The following is a 15,442-nucleotide window of genomic DNA, read 5'->3' as shown; positions in this document are numbered from 1 at the left end:
AAACGTGAACTGGAGCCATCATTTCATCTCAGCTTAGATGACAGGTAGAAGAAGAGACCACGGAGGTGTCGCTGGTTTCCCCCCGTGAGACTACAGAGACTAGTAACCGTGACCCGAGTAGCTAGTTTGCTGCAGCGTCTCCTGTTTTCCTCGTTCACACCAGGGAAGCCATTTTCATAAGTGTCAACTGTGTGACTGTCAGCGATTCAGCTGTCCCTCCGCCAGAGCCATCCACGACTTCACACTGACCCACGTTTAGAGGCTGGGACTCCACAGATGGCACCAGATTCCAGGCATTGTGCGGATAGCTGAGGAAATTTTATTTCTTATTTTGTGCATGCAGACATGGAACAACGTAGCGTGGATAGCTGAAGGTAAACCGCCTGGAATCCTGAACAGTTACACAATCAGACCAATGAATTCCATTTCCTATCTTTGTTATTATTGTTCATAACAATCATCTGTAGGTACACAATATTTTACATAGCTCACATGTTTTTATTACATTTTTTTATTATTGTTATTGTTATTATTTTTAGTAGTAGTAGTAGTAGTAGTAGTAGTAGTAGTAGTAGTAGTAGTATACACAGATAAAGATACAAAACTAAGACTACTCTTGAGTAGTAGAATTTTACACACTTTTCACCAGATTTTGGAGATTCTTGTCACATTTCAGTGTAGATCGTCATGTTTATGTGAAGGTAAATGTTGACATGACAAAATGATTCATATCATGTAGTTATTAAATTATTAAAATTCAGTTTGCAATAACTTTCTTTAACAGTTTAAAAAGCTTAATGTAGCAGATATTACAAGTTTTGTTTTTGTTTTTTGAAAAATATACCCCAAAATAACTGCTTCTACTGACTGCTGCAACTCTAAATAAGTCTTCCCCTTAATGACAATTATTGTCAACCCCTCACTCTCAGTTCGGTGTAGAGGCTCTTTGCTGCTGCAGATATCTGCGTGGAATGAAGTTATCCTACTTGTACGACTTATTAGAAGAGCTTGGTAACATTTGAAATCTCATCCCAAAGGTTTCTTCACAACTGACTTTATGTAAAACAGATCTACCACAACCTGGATGGCTGAGAATCTCCACAGACCGCTTGCTGCTGCAGCCTGCTGCAAATACGATGCATATCCAGACACCAGCTTCTGGCAGTGTTGCCGACGAGTCACAGCCCATTCCTCGTAGGAAAGGCATCCAGTTCTGGAATATTCTTGGGTTCACTTCTTAACGACTTTGGACGTGGTAGTCCAAAGTCTTTTTGGATTTGAATCAGGTGTCTGTAACCACCACACAAGAGAGGTCCAGGACGTCTTTCAATCTTCTCTAATTTTACCTGGACTCTGAAATAAGACCAAAATCACTGATCTTTTTTTTAAATGTCCTATTATGTCCAAACTTAAGCTTCCTCACAGGTGGCAAGTTTTTTTTTCTTCTCAGATTCTCTAATACTTGATGGGATCCATCTTACCCTCTACACACTGCAGGTTTCCACTGCCTGAGGAAGAAAAGCATCTCCAGATCATCACATGCTTCACTGTGGGTAGAACTCTTTTTAACATGTGCTTCATCCTTCATCCTCCAGACATAACCGTGATCTATAGGCCCCAAATGTCTTAGTTTTCATCCCAAACTTCTGTGTCTTCTACATGATTTTGAGCTACTGCAGCTGACTTTTCTCGTACTTTTGGGTCTGCAGTGGTGTACGTCGTGGGACTTTAGATATGGAGTTTTAAAATTTAGATTCAAACAGAGTACTTGGGGATTCCTCCACTTAAGTACCTCTATGAGGATTGGCACAATGTTGGAACATGTGATTTGCACATTTATCGTCATAAGAGAAGAATTATTCAAGGGTTTGAATATTTTGTAGACTGAAGTAATGATGAAGTGTCATCATGTACTGAATGTGGAAACATTTTGAATGAGATGCATTGGCTGAGAAATAGTATATCTGGTCCCACTCTAGGAGTAAACGGAAGCGTGTTGTGTCATGTCGTGCCCCTATCGACCACCAGATGGCGGTAGTGACGCGCCGACAGCCACAAACGTGACCATGGTGATTACAGTAGGGTGAGAAAATATTTTACTAGTGGAGAGACTTTAATCGACTCTTTTTTTTATCTAAATAACTTGCTTAATTTTAACACACCCGGCTGTTTATGCAGGTTAACATCAGTTATAGCCTGAGGTCACACCGATGAGAGTAAACCAAAAACAGGAGGAAGCCCTGAGGAGAACGGATCTGAACATCAGCTCGAGTCTCCAGGAGACCAGCGGAGGCGCAGACACCAGAGACCCAGAGGGAGGGACTCTCTTCCGGGCGTGAGCGGCGAGGTGGAGCCGGGGTACGAGCGGATAGATGAGAGACCAGATGCGGGTCAAGGTTGGAGGTCCAGTCCGTTCAATGCTGAGGCACAAGACCTTCAAGGAGGAGATGAGACGCTCAGCTGTCACGTAGTCACCACGATAGAAAAAAAAATAGAAAAAAAAAAGCATCTTGTTTCCCCCGCTGTATCCTCCTCGACACGCCGCCGTGGAGGTGGAGCTCCTTGATCCCGCTGCCCGCCGTGGACCGGGCTCCTCCGGCCTTGACGGGTTTTATCAGGAAGGAGAGACACAACTGAGGATCCCAACCCGGCGGCCAGACTAAACACACACCGAGCTGTGGGGAGGCTGGCCCGAAGGATGAGCACCTGCAAGACACGTGTCTGCAGGGATTGATCCAATTGATTGATAAGACTCAAAAGTGTTTTTTTTTAAAAGAAATAAATTACCCCAGCAATTAAAGAACTAACTGTACTCTCAACATTTATTTGGCAGCTTTACTTAGCAGATTCAGATAATTAGTTTGAAAAAAATAACTAAATAATTATGTAATATAATTATTCTATATGTATAGTAGATATTTTTCTATATCCACTTCTAGGTTGTAAAACTAAATCTGAACAGCAGCAAGTTTAAGATGTGGCATCTGAATGATTTCCTTTTCAGTTGTAAATCAATTACATAATATTCTGACCAGTCAGAGGGAGTACTTTCACAACTTTTATCTTTACTTATTTCTTCACCATCATAACATTTCTGCTACAGCTGATTATTCACAGGATTAACAATTCTTTCTGTTACAGGAGTGTGCTCATTGGGGGAGTTTGTGCAAAATCTCCCAAAGCCCTTCAATGATGCCCCTCACTGGATTTGGGAGGAACATGTGCGGGTCACAGCAACCTGGAGTTGCCATAGCAACAGCTAAGGAACTCAAGTTGCCCTGGCAACAGATGAAATGAGGGGTTACCCTGACAAAAACGCTACAGGAACTCATTTAGCAAGGCCTCGCTGTCCTTTTTCAGACAGATAGCTGCAGACATGACGGCCACGGTATTAATGCACTCAAAGGGACAGTGTTGTGGTGGAGTCAAACATATTCCTACCTCTTTATTTTTACACACAGGAAGAACCCACCCATTTGCCCGGTAAACAGTGAGCATATGATGATGGTGGTGTCTTCGGTTGTTCTGCTGAGCTGCAGCTGTGTTTTTGTTCACACCACTAAATAACAGAAAGAAATGTCTAGCCTTCGTAGCCAGTGTAAAAAAAAGGACATGCTAACAAGGTCTCTACAAAACAGCCATTTATTTTATCGCTGTATTAAAGTCAAACACAGAACTATTCAGAACATGATTCTGTTTTTGTTTTTTAGCTCCAGTTTGTGGTCACTTAAGCACCGTAAACATTGAGACAACAAACTGTTTAACCTCATAATTAAGCCTACTGGACTTTCATATTGGCACAAAAATGCACAACAGACAGCTATGGAAGCAAGCATGCATTAAAAAATTAAATACAGTACTAGATCTAATGTAACAAATCATAACATATAAACAATTATTTCAAAATGTTTCCATTATTGCAGTTACACGGTTAGGGGCTAGTGAACCTACTATAGAAGTCATACAGTTACATATAAACACATCCAAAACAATGACATCACCAGATCCTCCATCGATTCTTACAGTTCATGACAAGGGGGGGCTAAGACGACCTGTTTAAGCGAGAACTGTTTTTGGAAGCTGTCCAGGAGCACGGCTCTGTTATTTCAGCTGCAGAACTTGGACGTGGACGGCTGATCTCAGATCAGTTCAGAGGACAGGTCCCTTTAAACTGCACTGAAGCTGACGGGGTAAAGCCTACTCATCTGGCTTCCTCTTGGGCTTCTTTGGGTTGCGAGAGCGGCTCTTGGCCTTGCACAATGGGCAGATGGGAGCATTACGATGGATCTGCTGGTGACAGGATAGGCAGGCCTGCAGAGAGGAGAACGCGGGTGTAATATCATGTCTTCCATGCTGTGTGTTTCACTTGAATTTAATCTGGTCTTTCTCCTGCTGTACAGTGGAGACTGGGTTTGTTTTCCCCAGGTGTTCTATAACCAGGGGCTACGTACTGGATATTCACCTTACTATTTTAGAGTAAGATGTAAAGTGCAGCTCAACTATCATGCTGTATGTCTTAAGAATATATAATTATTTGCTTTATTATTGTGTCAAACCTTCTGCAGACTATTATTTACATCCCTCCGGCTATATTAGCTTAGTAGTACCTTCATAGGTGGGGGCTGCTGTCTGAAGGTGGCTGTCTGCCGTGCATCTTGCTTTCTGGACACCTGAAGCTGCTGTGCTGCAGCTGCAGCGGCAGCAAGGGATTCTGGGATGGCGGGTTCATGCGGCTCCTTCTGCCACTCCGCCTTCTGCTTCTCAAAGTAACTGTTCAAAGTAGAGAAACACTTAGTCTGGCTGCATTTCTTATTTAAAAGTTATGTCGCAGTTGACTTTATTCCATCTATGCTGCAAATTCAGAGTTTAGGAGTTACAGAACCAAATGCACGAGACTTAAAGTAGAAAACATTACAGTCACCCCCATCCATCTTTATGTGTACAGGTCCTAAATTTACAGTCAGTGTGAGAGTGTTTATCTACAGTACATTCAAGTGTGTGTGTGTGTGTGTGTGTGTGTGTGTGTGTGTGTGTGTGTGTGTGTGTGTGTGTGTGTGTGGGCAGGGGAGGCTGGGAAAAAATTTGTCCTTGGACTTTAAGCTTGACTGGCTCATTTTCAAAAGTAAAATAGTGATATCCCGTTTCGTTATGCTCTTTGGCTTCTCTTAAAATAGCTGTGTGGTACAGTAGAGCTCGAGCAGAACAAATTTACAGTTTCTCCTAACAGCTGAAACTCATCCTGGAACTACAGGAGTGAAGATTATGTAATCACTCCCAAAACTCTGAGCTCCTAACTACGCAACAGTGAACCTGAGGTTAGTGAACCATAAGTACCCTTCAAAATAAAAGACTGCTCCAAAAAAAAAAAAAAACATGGTTTCTTTTGTCAAGGTTGATTATTTCTACCACAGGAAAACACAAAATAGTGTTTAACATGCTTTGGCTTCCCAAGGCTGTGCCACATATTCAAAAAATACACCCTGGCCAAGGCCAAACTCATCTATACACTCACATAGAGCTGCAACTAAATGTAACGGGTGGATCAACCCCCCTCTGCCACCGAGTGTCGTGGAAATCCATTCAGCAGTTTTGTCTTTTCCTGGTGACAATCAAACCAACCAATCAATAAATAAAAGGGTGACATCATCACCTGGAAAATGGTGTCAATAAATTGCTTCATGTTCCTTATTTGTGTTAGTATTTAAGTTTTTTTGCCCCAATGGTATGGTAAAGAATAAAAATGTTCCTATAACATCTTGTTGTCAGTATCATCATCTGTACTTTAATAGAACAAAATGCACATTTATTTACTGTCGGTCCATAGTTAAAACTCTAAGTTCACATTGAAACATGGTTAGAATTCAAGTTGTGAACTTAGGTTTAATCAATAATAAAAGAATAATTAAAAAATAATAACTATCCCTCATGCTCTCTCAACTTACTTCATCCCTCAGCCGTCCTTTCTACAATACAATCTGGAATAAGAACAAATGCTAGCTTGTCCTCTTCCTCTCAGTTCTCCATGCTGCCTCCCCCCACCCACCACAAACACAACAGAGGTCACCAGAGGCTTCTTTTTCAGGATGCTGAAGTGTTTGGAGAAGTGACTGAGATTAACTGCTGAGTGGGGTGTGGGACTTTTCATGAAGAAAGGTGAATGTGATAAATGATGTGATTGGAGCTCAGAGGATTTCAAAAGGTTTTGAATTTCAACTGAAAATAGTGGATTTGTTCTTAGAGGTTATACGTCCAACAAAGAGGTTCTGATTTTGTTGGAATTATATTTTCATTTTTTTTGTCAGATTACTCCCAAAATTCTGAACAGTTTTTAATCATTTATTCAGACAGCTAGGGCACAGCCCAAAGAATAACCTGTTAGCCTTCGTCATTTGGACACAGAATTTTTGTTTCTAACTTACAACGGAAACAATGCATGGTCGAAAATAAACAGAAGATGACATCCCAGTAGGATCTGAATCACATCAGTCTGATCTGGAGCCCGGTTCTGCTGGTCCAGAATGTTTAGTTATATAAATCACCTAACACCATGAGATAAAAAAAAAATCTGAAGCTGGGATGGGCATTCCTGAAGAAAATCTCTCCATCAGGGAAATATTTATTTTCTTGATTCAAAAGTAATAATTTGATTCTAAATACCAGCAGCAGGTTTTAATGTGAAAGAGTCAAACTGTGATGGGACTGTTTTTGGTTGCAGTGACATAAAGAGAGAGTGCACTGTGCTCTCAGTGCCGTCTGAGTTCAGAGTTTTCTGAACTGTGTAAATAATTCCACTTTATTCTGAGTACCTGGGTGGCGTCTCTGTAGCCACTAACTAAAACATACACATTCAAATATTTCACAGTTGCAACACGTCTATATGATACGGACTATATATCACTCTTGTTTTCATATAAGTTAATATCTCAGGACATTTTTTGCTATTACTAAGATGCAGAGTTATCTTTTTTTTGTGCTTTTTTACCACTACCAAGAAAATGTTTCTAACACCCCACAGGCCTGCGAGGTGAGATTTAATTTTCTACAAAGTTGCTCCATCACACTTTGTAAAACAATTATTGTGGCTGTTTCTGTTTGGTAAAATTACTCTAAAATTACTTGGCTGACAGCAATATGTGGAAGTGATAGTTTTAACATCTTCTCATGACACCATCATAATTCTCTGTCTGTCTGTTAAAAAAAAAGTTCTATCTTTCAAGAAAACTACTGGAGAAGAGCAGTGAAGACCTTCAACTTTCAAAGACTCTGAAGGAAAACGCCCCGAAGAGAGAATATTACTCATTATCTGCTAAAGCAGAGCGTTGTCCACGAGTACACGGGAGGAGCAATGTAAGCCCTTTCTGTATTTGTAATACAATAAAATTAACTTATATAAAATCCCAACCACTAAAATCAAAATGACTCAACAGCTGTACCTATTAGATGTTGACCGGACACAAGCTGTCAGAATAATCACTAGAAACTCTGCTCCCCATTTTGGCCTGAGTGGAAGAAGATCTCCGATAAACGGTCATTTTTTCCACAACTACATCAACTTACACTTGACAACGTGAGCTTGATCACTGGCCCTCGTTTGACACCACTGGCCATAAACTGGTCTCCAACAGACATCTGTCCCGTATTTGAAGCTGGAATGGGGTTCAGAGGTCCATCCTCCTGAACCATGTTGTCAGATCTGCTCTACACTGAGCCAACCAGTCAGAACGTTGAACACAGGACATTTTAGGTCAGCCTCTAAAAGCCATTATTACTGCAGCATTTAATGCACTTAATGTATCTGTTAACCACAAACGAGACAAATTTTTCCTCCGTTTTATTCCTAATGGCCTCTCCTCACCCAGAAGTTGCAGCTCTGATTTATTTGCAGTGGCTTATACAGTAGATCTTATCTTCTGTTGCCAAACAACTGGAGTGGAGAAGATTTGGTAAGCTGAGGAATTAGGTGCCGTGTGTCTTTCTCCATTTTGCTTTGGCTCAGGTCTTCGCTGTCTGAACGTCTTGTAACACATAACATGACCCATAGGGAAGGGAACTCCCATTCACCCAGAAAACATTGAGAAATCTGATCTGAAGAGCTGATCGAAAAACTCCAGGGTGGCTGCGCTAACAGCTGCTTTCCAAGAAATTTGGTAACACGGCTAAACCAGCCAGTAAAACACCTCAACGTCCTAATGTGAACCATTCCACACCATTAAACACAAAAGTCAGGATGACTGTAATTAGATATGTTCTACTGGATAAAAAGCATTTTAACCTGATGAAACAAACAAAGCTGCTGTTTAAGTGCACCAGGCTGGAAACGGGGAAACTTTTACCCAACGACACTCTGGTAATTATTATAAAATCTATAATGACACATCAAATTGTTGCAGTACTCAATTATTGTGTCTGCCTCCCTCCATCTGATCATGTCTGGATATTTTACAGTGGCAACCTCTGAAAAACACATATATATAAATAATGTAATACAGGCACATTTCATCAACATCCAGGCCTGTTTGTTCAATACTGTTGCTTAATATCGTCGACAAACCTCCTCAGTAAAACATTCTCTCACCACAGTCATTAATTATATCCCACTGAGTGCTATTGCAGTCTGACGCTGCTACAGTCGCAGATCAGCAAGTGCATCCTTATTTCCAATCTTTCCCCATTTTTAAACCCATTTCCTGAAACTATTGCTCAATTTCTCAAAAGTCAGTTCAGAAAACCGTTAACCACTTTGTCAAAAGTCCACAAATCTCTTGTGAAATGAAACACTGTATGCAGAATCCTGCTCTCTTTTGATTCCTTCCACCAAAATGTCATGGAGCCAACCAATTATCTGACGCTTAGCAGTGATAAAACTAAGATGCTTGTGCAGACAGACATCAGAGCTACGCTAAACAAACTCCACAGCCTTTCTCTGCATACTAACAATTTCACAGTTCCCCCGTCTCCACTGGTTAAGAGTCTGGGTGTCATCCTTGACAGTACACTACACTTCAGCCCATATCAATAATATCACCCATTCTGCATATTTCCACCAGTCGCCTACGCCTGTCCCTTACACCTAACACCACTGCCACTCTAATTATCACTCTGATCACATCCCATATTGATTACTGTAACTCTATTCTGTCTGGTCTTCCTCCATAAACCACGGCTGGTTCAGGATTCAGCTGCTGTATCATTACTAGAACCCATTCCGTACCACATATTACTCTTGCCCTTCTGCACCTCTTCCGGCTTCCTGTTAAATTCCATCTCAATTTCAAGATTCTGCTTCTTGCTTTCAAGACTCTTCACAATCTGGCACCTCCGTATCTCTCCTTCACACTCGCTCGCCAACTCAGATTGTCCTACTTCATCATCATCCTCATCCTCATCATCATCTCCATGCCTCCTGCCAGCTTGACCATCAGTGTGTAGAGCATTCAGCCATGCTGCCCCTCTGGAGCTTAAGAACTCTGTAACATTGACTCTCTGCATACGTTTGACCCAATCACTACAACAACACACACAGATATCACTAAACTCTGAATCTCTCAACTGAAGTCTAATTTCACCGTTTTCACTTTAACAGTTCCGCTATTATATTCTTGTAAATTTATTGATATAAATCACATCTAGCACTTTTTTTTTGCAAGCAAACAATTTAACTACTCATTAGAGTCACCCATTTCTCACCTGTTGAAATTTAATTGCCGCAGTGTTAAAGCATGAAAGAAGAAGAGGAGGAGAGAGGCTAGGCAATATTCCCATAGAAATCTTATCATCTTATTTGGATGCCAATAATTTTGCAGCATGAAGTTTACTTGTTGTTATAAAGTTGGAAAACTGGGTTGAGAGTTGAACCAAATGGATGGACAGATGAGGATGTATCCTATTCCGACCCAATGGATGTGTAAATTCCAGGATTGTTTTCCACCTAACAGGTAGTTTGTCTGGAATCATGGATGCATTTTGGACGGGGAATTAAATTTTAGTCAAAAATCAATCGACATTAAAAGAATTTGGACTCAATAGAGATCAAATTATCATTTCAGTGGACACTGACGTGGTCACAGGTATGCGGTATGTACCTATCTATTCTGGTTGCTGTCAAATCAATCAGTACAGCCAACCACACTGTTCCCTCCCATTGTAGCTGATATGTGTGTTTCTGCAACGTCTACAGATCTGAATGTGGAACGCAGACTCAGGAAACCAAAACTAATTAATGACCTGGAAGAAACTAACCCTTAGGCAACGTTCACATTACTGGGCTGATTTGACTCAGTTCCATTTTATTTTAGCATGATGTGATACAAAACTGAATTTCTCAGGTCTGTGTGAACAAACAAATGGATCTTCTCAAATCTGATTTGTGTTGCTTTCATGTCATGTCCTAGATCATATGTATGCATAATTCGTAGTGATGTTCATGAATGAGAGCAGTCTTTTTTTTTGATAACAAGCATTAGTTGTTAAGCATTAGTTGTTAAGCATTGGTTGCTATCATCAACCAGCACCGGCTGTGTAGCAAAGCACAATGCCCAGAGCAATGTGATAACACCAACAATGCAGATCATCATCATCAGTTTGTATTCATGACCAAGTGTTTGACAAAAAAATGTCTTGCATACAATTAGCACTTGTGCGTCCATTCTTGTTTGAACGCTGCATGTTGTTGGTGATGGTGATGCAGATGGCTGCTGACAGAGTCATTAACATTACAGCTAAATGCAGGTCACTGTAATTATGAACGTGACTCACCAAGTTAAATCTGATCTGAGACAAAAGAACGGTAAGACTCATAACGTTAGGTTAGCATGGTAGCTAGTAACTACATACTGTTGTGACCACAACATCCCGTATTTAACTGTTGCGCTCAGCAGGCAGAACAGTGTTCTAGGCTGAAAAAGCAGCAGACGCCAGGTCTCTGACAGGACCGGGGGGGATGAGGGGGGGTGGTATGTGCGTTTCCTTCAGTAACACGTGGCGCTCAACTGTAGTTACAGTTCAAACCAAGACTGTGTAGCTTTCCCCAGAAACACTGGTGTGCTCCCTCCTCCTCTGTTCTTTACGCCCCCAACCCACCCACAGAAGTTGACCCAAGCCTCTATTCTGCTCTAACAGGTGAACTGACCGATTTGGTGAATGAGTTTCAGCAGGTGAGCGGGGTGACACGCACGATGAATCAGGCATGGTATTATAATGATCCATCTGTTACAGGTGGAAAGTATAAATATTGAATTATGTGATTTTTTTTGTTTACGTTTTGTAAAATTTGATTCAGTAATTATTCAAGTGAGATCAGCTCAGTTTGACAGTTTGGAGTTTGTGCGGTTAATCTGTGAGAATCTCGTGTAAAAAGCTAATGCTTCAGTTACTGTTTTTTGAGCTTATAAATTATGTGTTGTCGCCGGTTTAGTGATAACCGCAGTGGCAATAAAATGAAAAACTGTTTAGTATATCTTGCAGTGACAAGTCACTGAAAAAAGATTCTTCGCAGATATTAAAACATGTTTTCTGATGTGTTCTGGTCTACATGTGTGTCAATAATTGGTCTTAAGGTCCCAAAGAAAGAACATCTGTTTGAAAGGATTTCACTGTGCCTTCCATGCATTTTTTTTTTACCTCTACCATGAAGGTCATAAAATAAAAGCCAAGGAAAAACTCATTAAATTTTGGAGTGGATCTGAATCATGGGGTGGATACACAAATTATTCTTCACATTTAACAAGAACAACTTAGTCGAGTTGGCCCCCACCTCCCCAGATCGTGAGCGCAGCGGTGGTCAAGCGAGCTAAAAAGTGGAAGAACAGAGGGAGTGGTATGAGCAACAACAAAGCAGTGAAACGGAATGCAACAGTTATTTTCTAAGAGCTTCATGGTGTTTAAGTTCTAAAGCACAAATAAAATGCCAAGACCAACTCTGCAGGAAATGTGTGTTACTGCCAGATCTTAAGCAAATTCACACAAAACCCACATCAAATTCACACACACCTGCAGCTCTTTATGTATAAATGACAGAAAGAGCAGTAGAACGAGAGAGAGAGAGAGAGAGAGAGAGAGAGAGAGAGCGAGAGAGAGAGAGCGAGAGAGAAAGACAGAAAAAGGCCTGCATTCATAAGAAAACATTATAAAACTTAAAGACCACTTTAAGATGATCCACTGTTGTATTATGAGACATTTTGTGTCAACTCCTCAGTCATTTTCCACAAGAGATGATTGTGATTCCCTACTTTAAATTATCTGCAGTTTATTCTAGACAAAGAACGTGCAGTAGAAAGTACAAAGTGTAGAAAGTGTTCATCTAACATAAGAAAACCAGTTATGATTCAATAACAGTTCATATTTGGGAAAATATCAGATTTTCCTCCTTTTTGGAATCAACCAGAAACAGGTGTTCACTGTGACCAGGTGTTTGCTGAAAACATGTCAAATTCATGTCCAATCTCTCTAGAACTAAGGCGACACTGCTTAGATTTTAGCCAATGATCACACCTAATATGCTGCATACTGATGTTTTGGACAGCTAGAAGTCCTCTACCCAAAGGCAGATACTCATAAATGTCTTCAGCACAAAGAACTGCTAAAAAACTTAAACAAACCTCTGCCAAGGCAGCTCATTCATTCCTTCATTCATTCATCTTCTGCCGCTTCATCCGCCGCAGCGGGTCACGGGGAGCTGGAGCCTAACTCAGCTGGCATGCAAGGCAGCTCAGGTTGCCCTTTTTGTCATTGTACCTAAACCCACTAATCCCAACATAGTTTGAGTCACAATGCCACAGTGAACACAAATACTTTTTACAACTAACTAGTGATGGTCAAATCATTGAGCCATACCCAAACTCTCAAAAAACATGTTCAAATTCTGCTGATAACTGATGGGAGTAGTCCTGTTAACATCAGAAAATCACTGCCAGAAAAACGCTACCTGATGCAAGAAACAATGGTAAGAAAACACGGGACCCGCAGGATCTCTATGGACACCACCACACGAGTGATAATTGGGAGGGGATGCAGGATCCTCGGCTACACACAACAGTATTTTGACACAATTGTAAAACACTGGCTGATTTATATATGAGAAGAGTGGGCTACCAGCTTTAGCACAGGCATATATTAGTGTGTATTTAAGTGTGGATACTGACTCGAGGGAGAGCTTCTCTTCTTCTTCGTTCAAGTTAGGAAGTCTGTGAAGACCTAAAGTCATCCTGAGGGCGTCAACGTGCTCCTTCAGGGGCTTGTATTCATCATGCAGGCGACGAGTCGTCTCCAGAAGTTTATTCAAGTCATTCTCTGACTGCTTGATGGTGCTCTCCATCTGAGGGTATAGGATTGGGGACTTCAGCAATACATTTGCAATAACTTCAGCAAGAGCTAGCTATGATAGTACCTACTAATTGTATATTCTAAATTTATACAGCACTTAAGTTATATTTAACATATTTTTATCATGTGTTTTCAGCTGAAGATTGCTATTTTCAACACTATTGCTAAATTGTACTCACCTGAGACTGAGTTTACAGTCACACTTCCTCTATAGGAAGCCTATAATTGTCACTCACCACATTGATATCAGCATGGATGAGCCGCAGCTCCTCAACATGTGCCATTTTCTCCTGTAGAAGCAGATCCATCTCCTGTTTATACTCTTTCAAATGCTTCTCTTCAGACTCCAGAGCCTCAAACTCTATCTTGAGACGAGACTTTATCTTCTGCATCTGGACAGTCTTGTTCCTACAACCAGTGGTAAAGGGTACACAAAGGCATGATCTAAAATGATGATGGTCTTCCTTTCATTTCAAGGCAACATGACTCCTGTGTTGTATTGTTTACGGGTCTCTCTATACTGGTCCCTCTATGAATAATAACACAGACTTAGCCAAAACACAGCTGCTTGACTTTTAACAAGAGCTGACATGAGAGACATTAGTCCAGTTTTAAATGCCTTGCACCTCTTTAAAATTACATACAGAAATAACGTTGAGGTCCTCCTCTTGATATATTAGCTAAATATAAAGCCCCTCGACCATGCTACCTGTATATTGCTCACTACTTTCCTCACTGCGAGCTTTCTAGAAAGCTGTTATCTTCTGCTGCTGGCTCCCAATAACAGTAAATTTTGATCACTCTTGATCCAAAACTACAGAGCTCAGTAACAATGAATATCCGAGGAAACAGTTCACTTTATTCTTTCAAAAAAGGCTTGAAACTTATATTTTGGAATGTCACAACTAGCTGTGACGTTCCAGAGACAGGTCTTAAGCTCATTTGTGCTATGAATTGCCCTTTTCGACTGCTGTAAAACTGAAAATATGGTCTGTAATTAATTTAATATTAAATCTAATATGTTTTCTGTACTTCATTTTTAAATTATTCATCTGTTATCATTATTGTCTTAGCTTACTTTCATTCCTATGAATAACAATGTTTTTATGCTTACATACACTTTCTCTTCCTTTTTCAATTATTTGTTTTTTAAAGTACTTGGTACACCTTATTTATTTGTTGTGTGACTCTTTGAGCTACATTTCTTTGAATGTACGTGGTTGTGCAACATAAAGAATATTACTATTAATAATAATAATAGTAGTAATGTATTAGTAGCAAAAGCTTCTTACCTGTCATGCAGTGCTTTACATTTTAACAGAACTTAATGCACGTTTTATTACTAAAACCTTGAATAAATGTATAAAAAATATGGGTTAATTTATTTTGTGTTGTTGGTAAAGGGAAGTAGGTGACGGAGCCGTCGTTGTGCCAGTATATAATGACAGGCCGATAAGCTTGTTAGCTAAGTAGCTAGCTTACCCACTGAATAATTAGCAGGGCACATCTGGCTTTAGTTGACTCACATCTGGAGCGTAGACGCATGAATGGTCCAACACGCTCTATATACGCAGTCTGTTTGTGTCTATGTCTCAGAGTATTTGCACGACTAGGCTTGTCGAAATCTAGCGTGGACTCTAAATGGAAACATTTATTACAGACAGGCATCGCTGCAGACTGGCTAATATTAGCTAGCTCAGAAACAAAAGGGAAGCCAAGGGGCTTCTCCTTGGCAGGCTAACATTAGCTAACGTATGTGTCAAGCATCTAACAAACAGCGTTACGTTTAATTCAAAGTCCAAGTCTCACCGTATTTCCAGAATATTTTCTAATTTGCACATTATTTCTTGTTCGTCCGCCATGGTTTGGCAGTAGCCTGTCTCTCAGCCGTCCAGCTCGGGTCCCGTAGAGCTGCGGTGGTCTCCTTGTTGATAAAAACACAATAGCCGGTGTGAGCGCGCTCACGAGCACGCGCGACAATGGTTAAGAGCAGCGCGAGCCCTCAGCCACACACAGCCCGGCTTTAAACTTCAGGTACGAAGGCCCGCCCCCTTCAAACTTGCTTTACGACGCGATGGAAACAACAGCACCGCAACCTAACATGAAACACAGCAGTAAATAA

The 15,442-nt window shown here is 40.7% G+C and overlaps 1 protein-coding gene and 1 long non-coding RNA gene across 3 annotated transcripts; one reads left to right on the top strand and one right to left on the bottom strand.

Annotated features, from left to right (window-relative positions):
• The first annotated feature begins 47 nt into the window (after nt 1-47).
• Nucleotides 48-2,788, top strand: LOC137602897 (uncharacterized). 2 transcript variants are annotated; one of them, XR_011037212.1, is made up of 3 exons: nt 48-374; nt 1,069-1,549; nt 1,980-2,788. It is a non-coding gene; the product is annotated as an uncharacterized lncRNA (long non-coding RNA). The 2 variants fall into 2 exon arrangements; XR_011037213.1 differs by lacking the exon at nt 48-374 and having other exon boundaries at nt 690-1,549; nt 1,980-2,083; nt 2,179-2,788.
• An 854-nt stretch (nt 2,789-3,642) lies between these two features.
• zc4h2 (zinc finger, C4H2 domain containing) lies at nt 3,643-15,325 on the bottom strand. Its single transcript, XM_068325992.1, has 5 exons — nt 15,130-15,325; nt 13,557-13,728; nt 13,140-13,312; nt 4,608-4,770; nt 3,643-4,311 (listed from the first exon to the last, which is right to left on the bottom strand). Exons 1-5 carry the CDS (start codon nt 15,180-15,182, stop codon nt 4,198-4,200), a joined length of 675 nt encoding a protein of 224 aa, XP_068182093.1. The 5' UTR covers nt 15,183-15,325; the 3' UTR covers nt 3,643-4,197.
• Between the last annotated feature and the right edge of the window lie 117 nt (nt 15,326-15,442).

The sequence above is a fragment of the Antennarius striatus genome, chromosome 10 (assembly GCF_040054535.1).
Source record: "Antennarius striatus isolate MH-2024 chromosome 10, ASM4005453v1, whole genome shotgun sequence".
Taxonomy (NCBI): domain Eukaryota; kingdom Metazoa; phylum Chordata; class Actinopteri; order Lophiiformes; family Antennariidae; genus Antennarius; species Antennarius striatus.
Note: the sequence above shows the minus strand (reverse complement) of the source record. Positions and strands in the feature narration are given on the sequence as shown.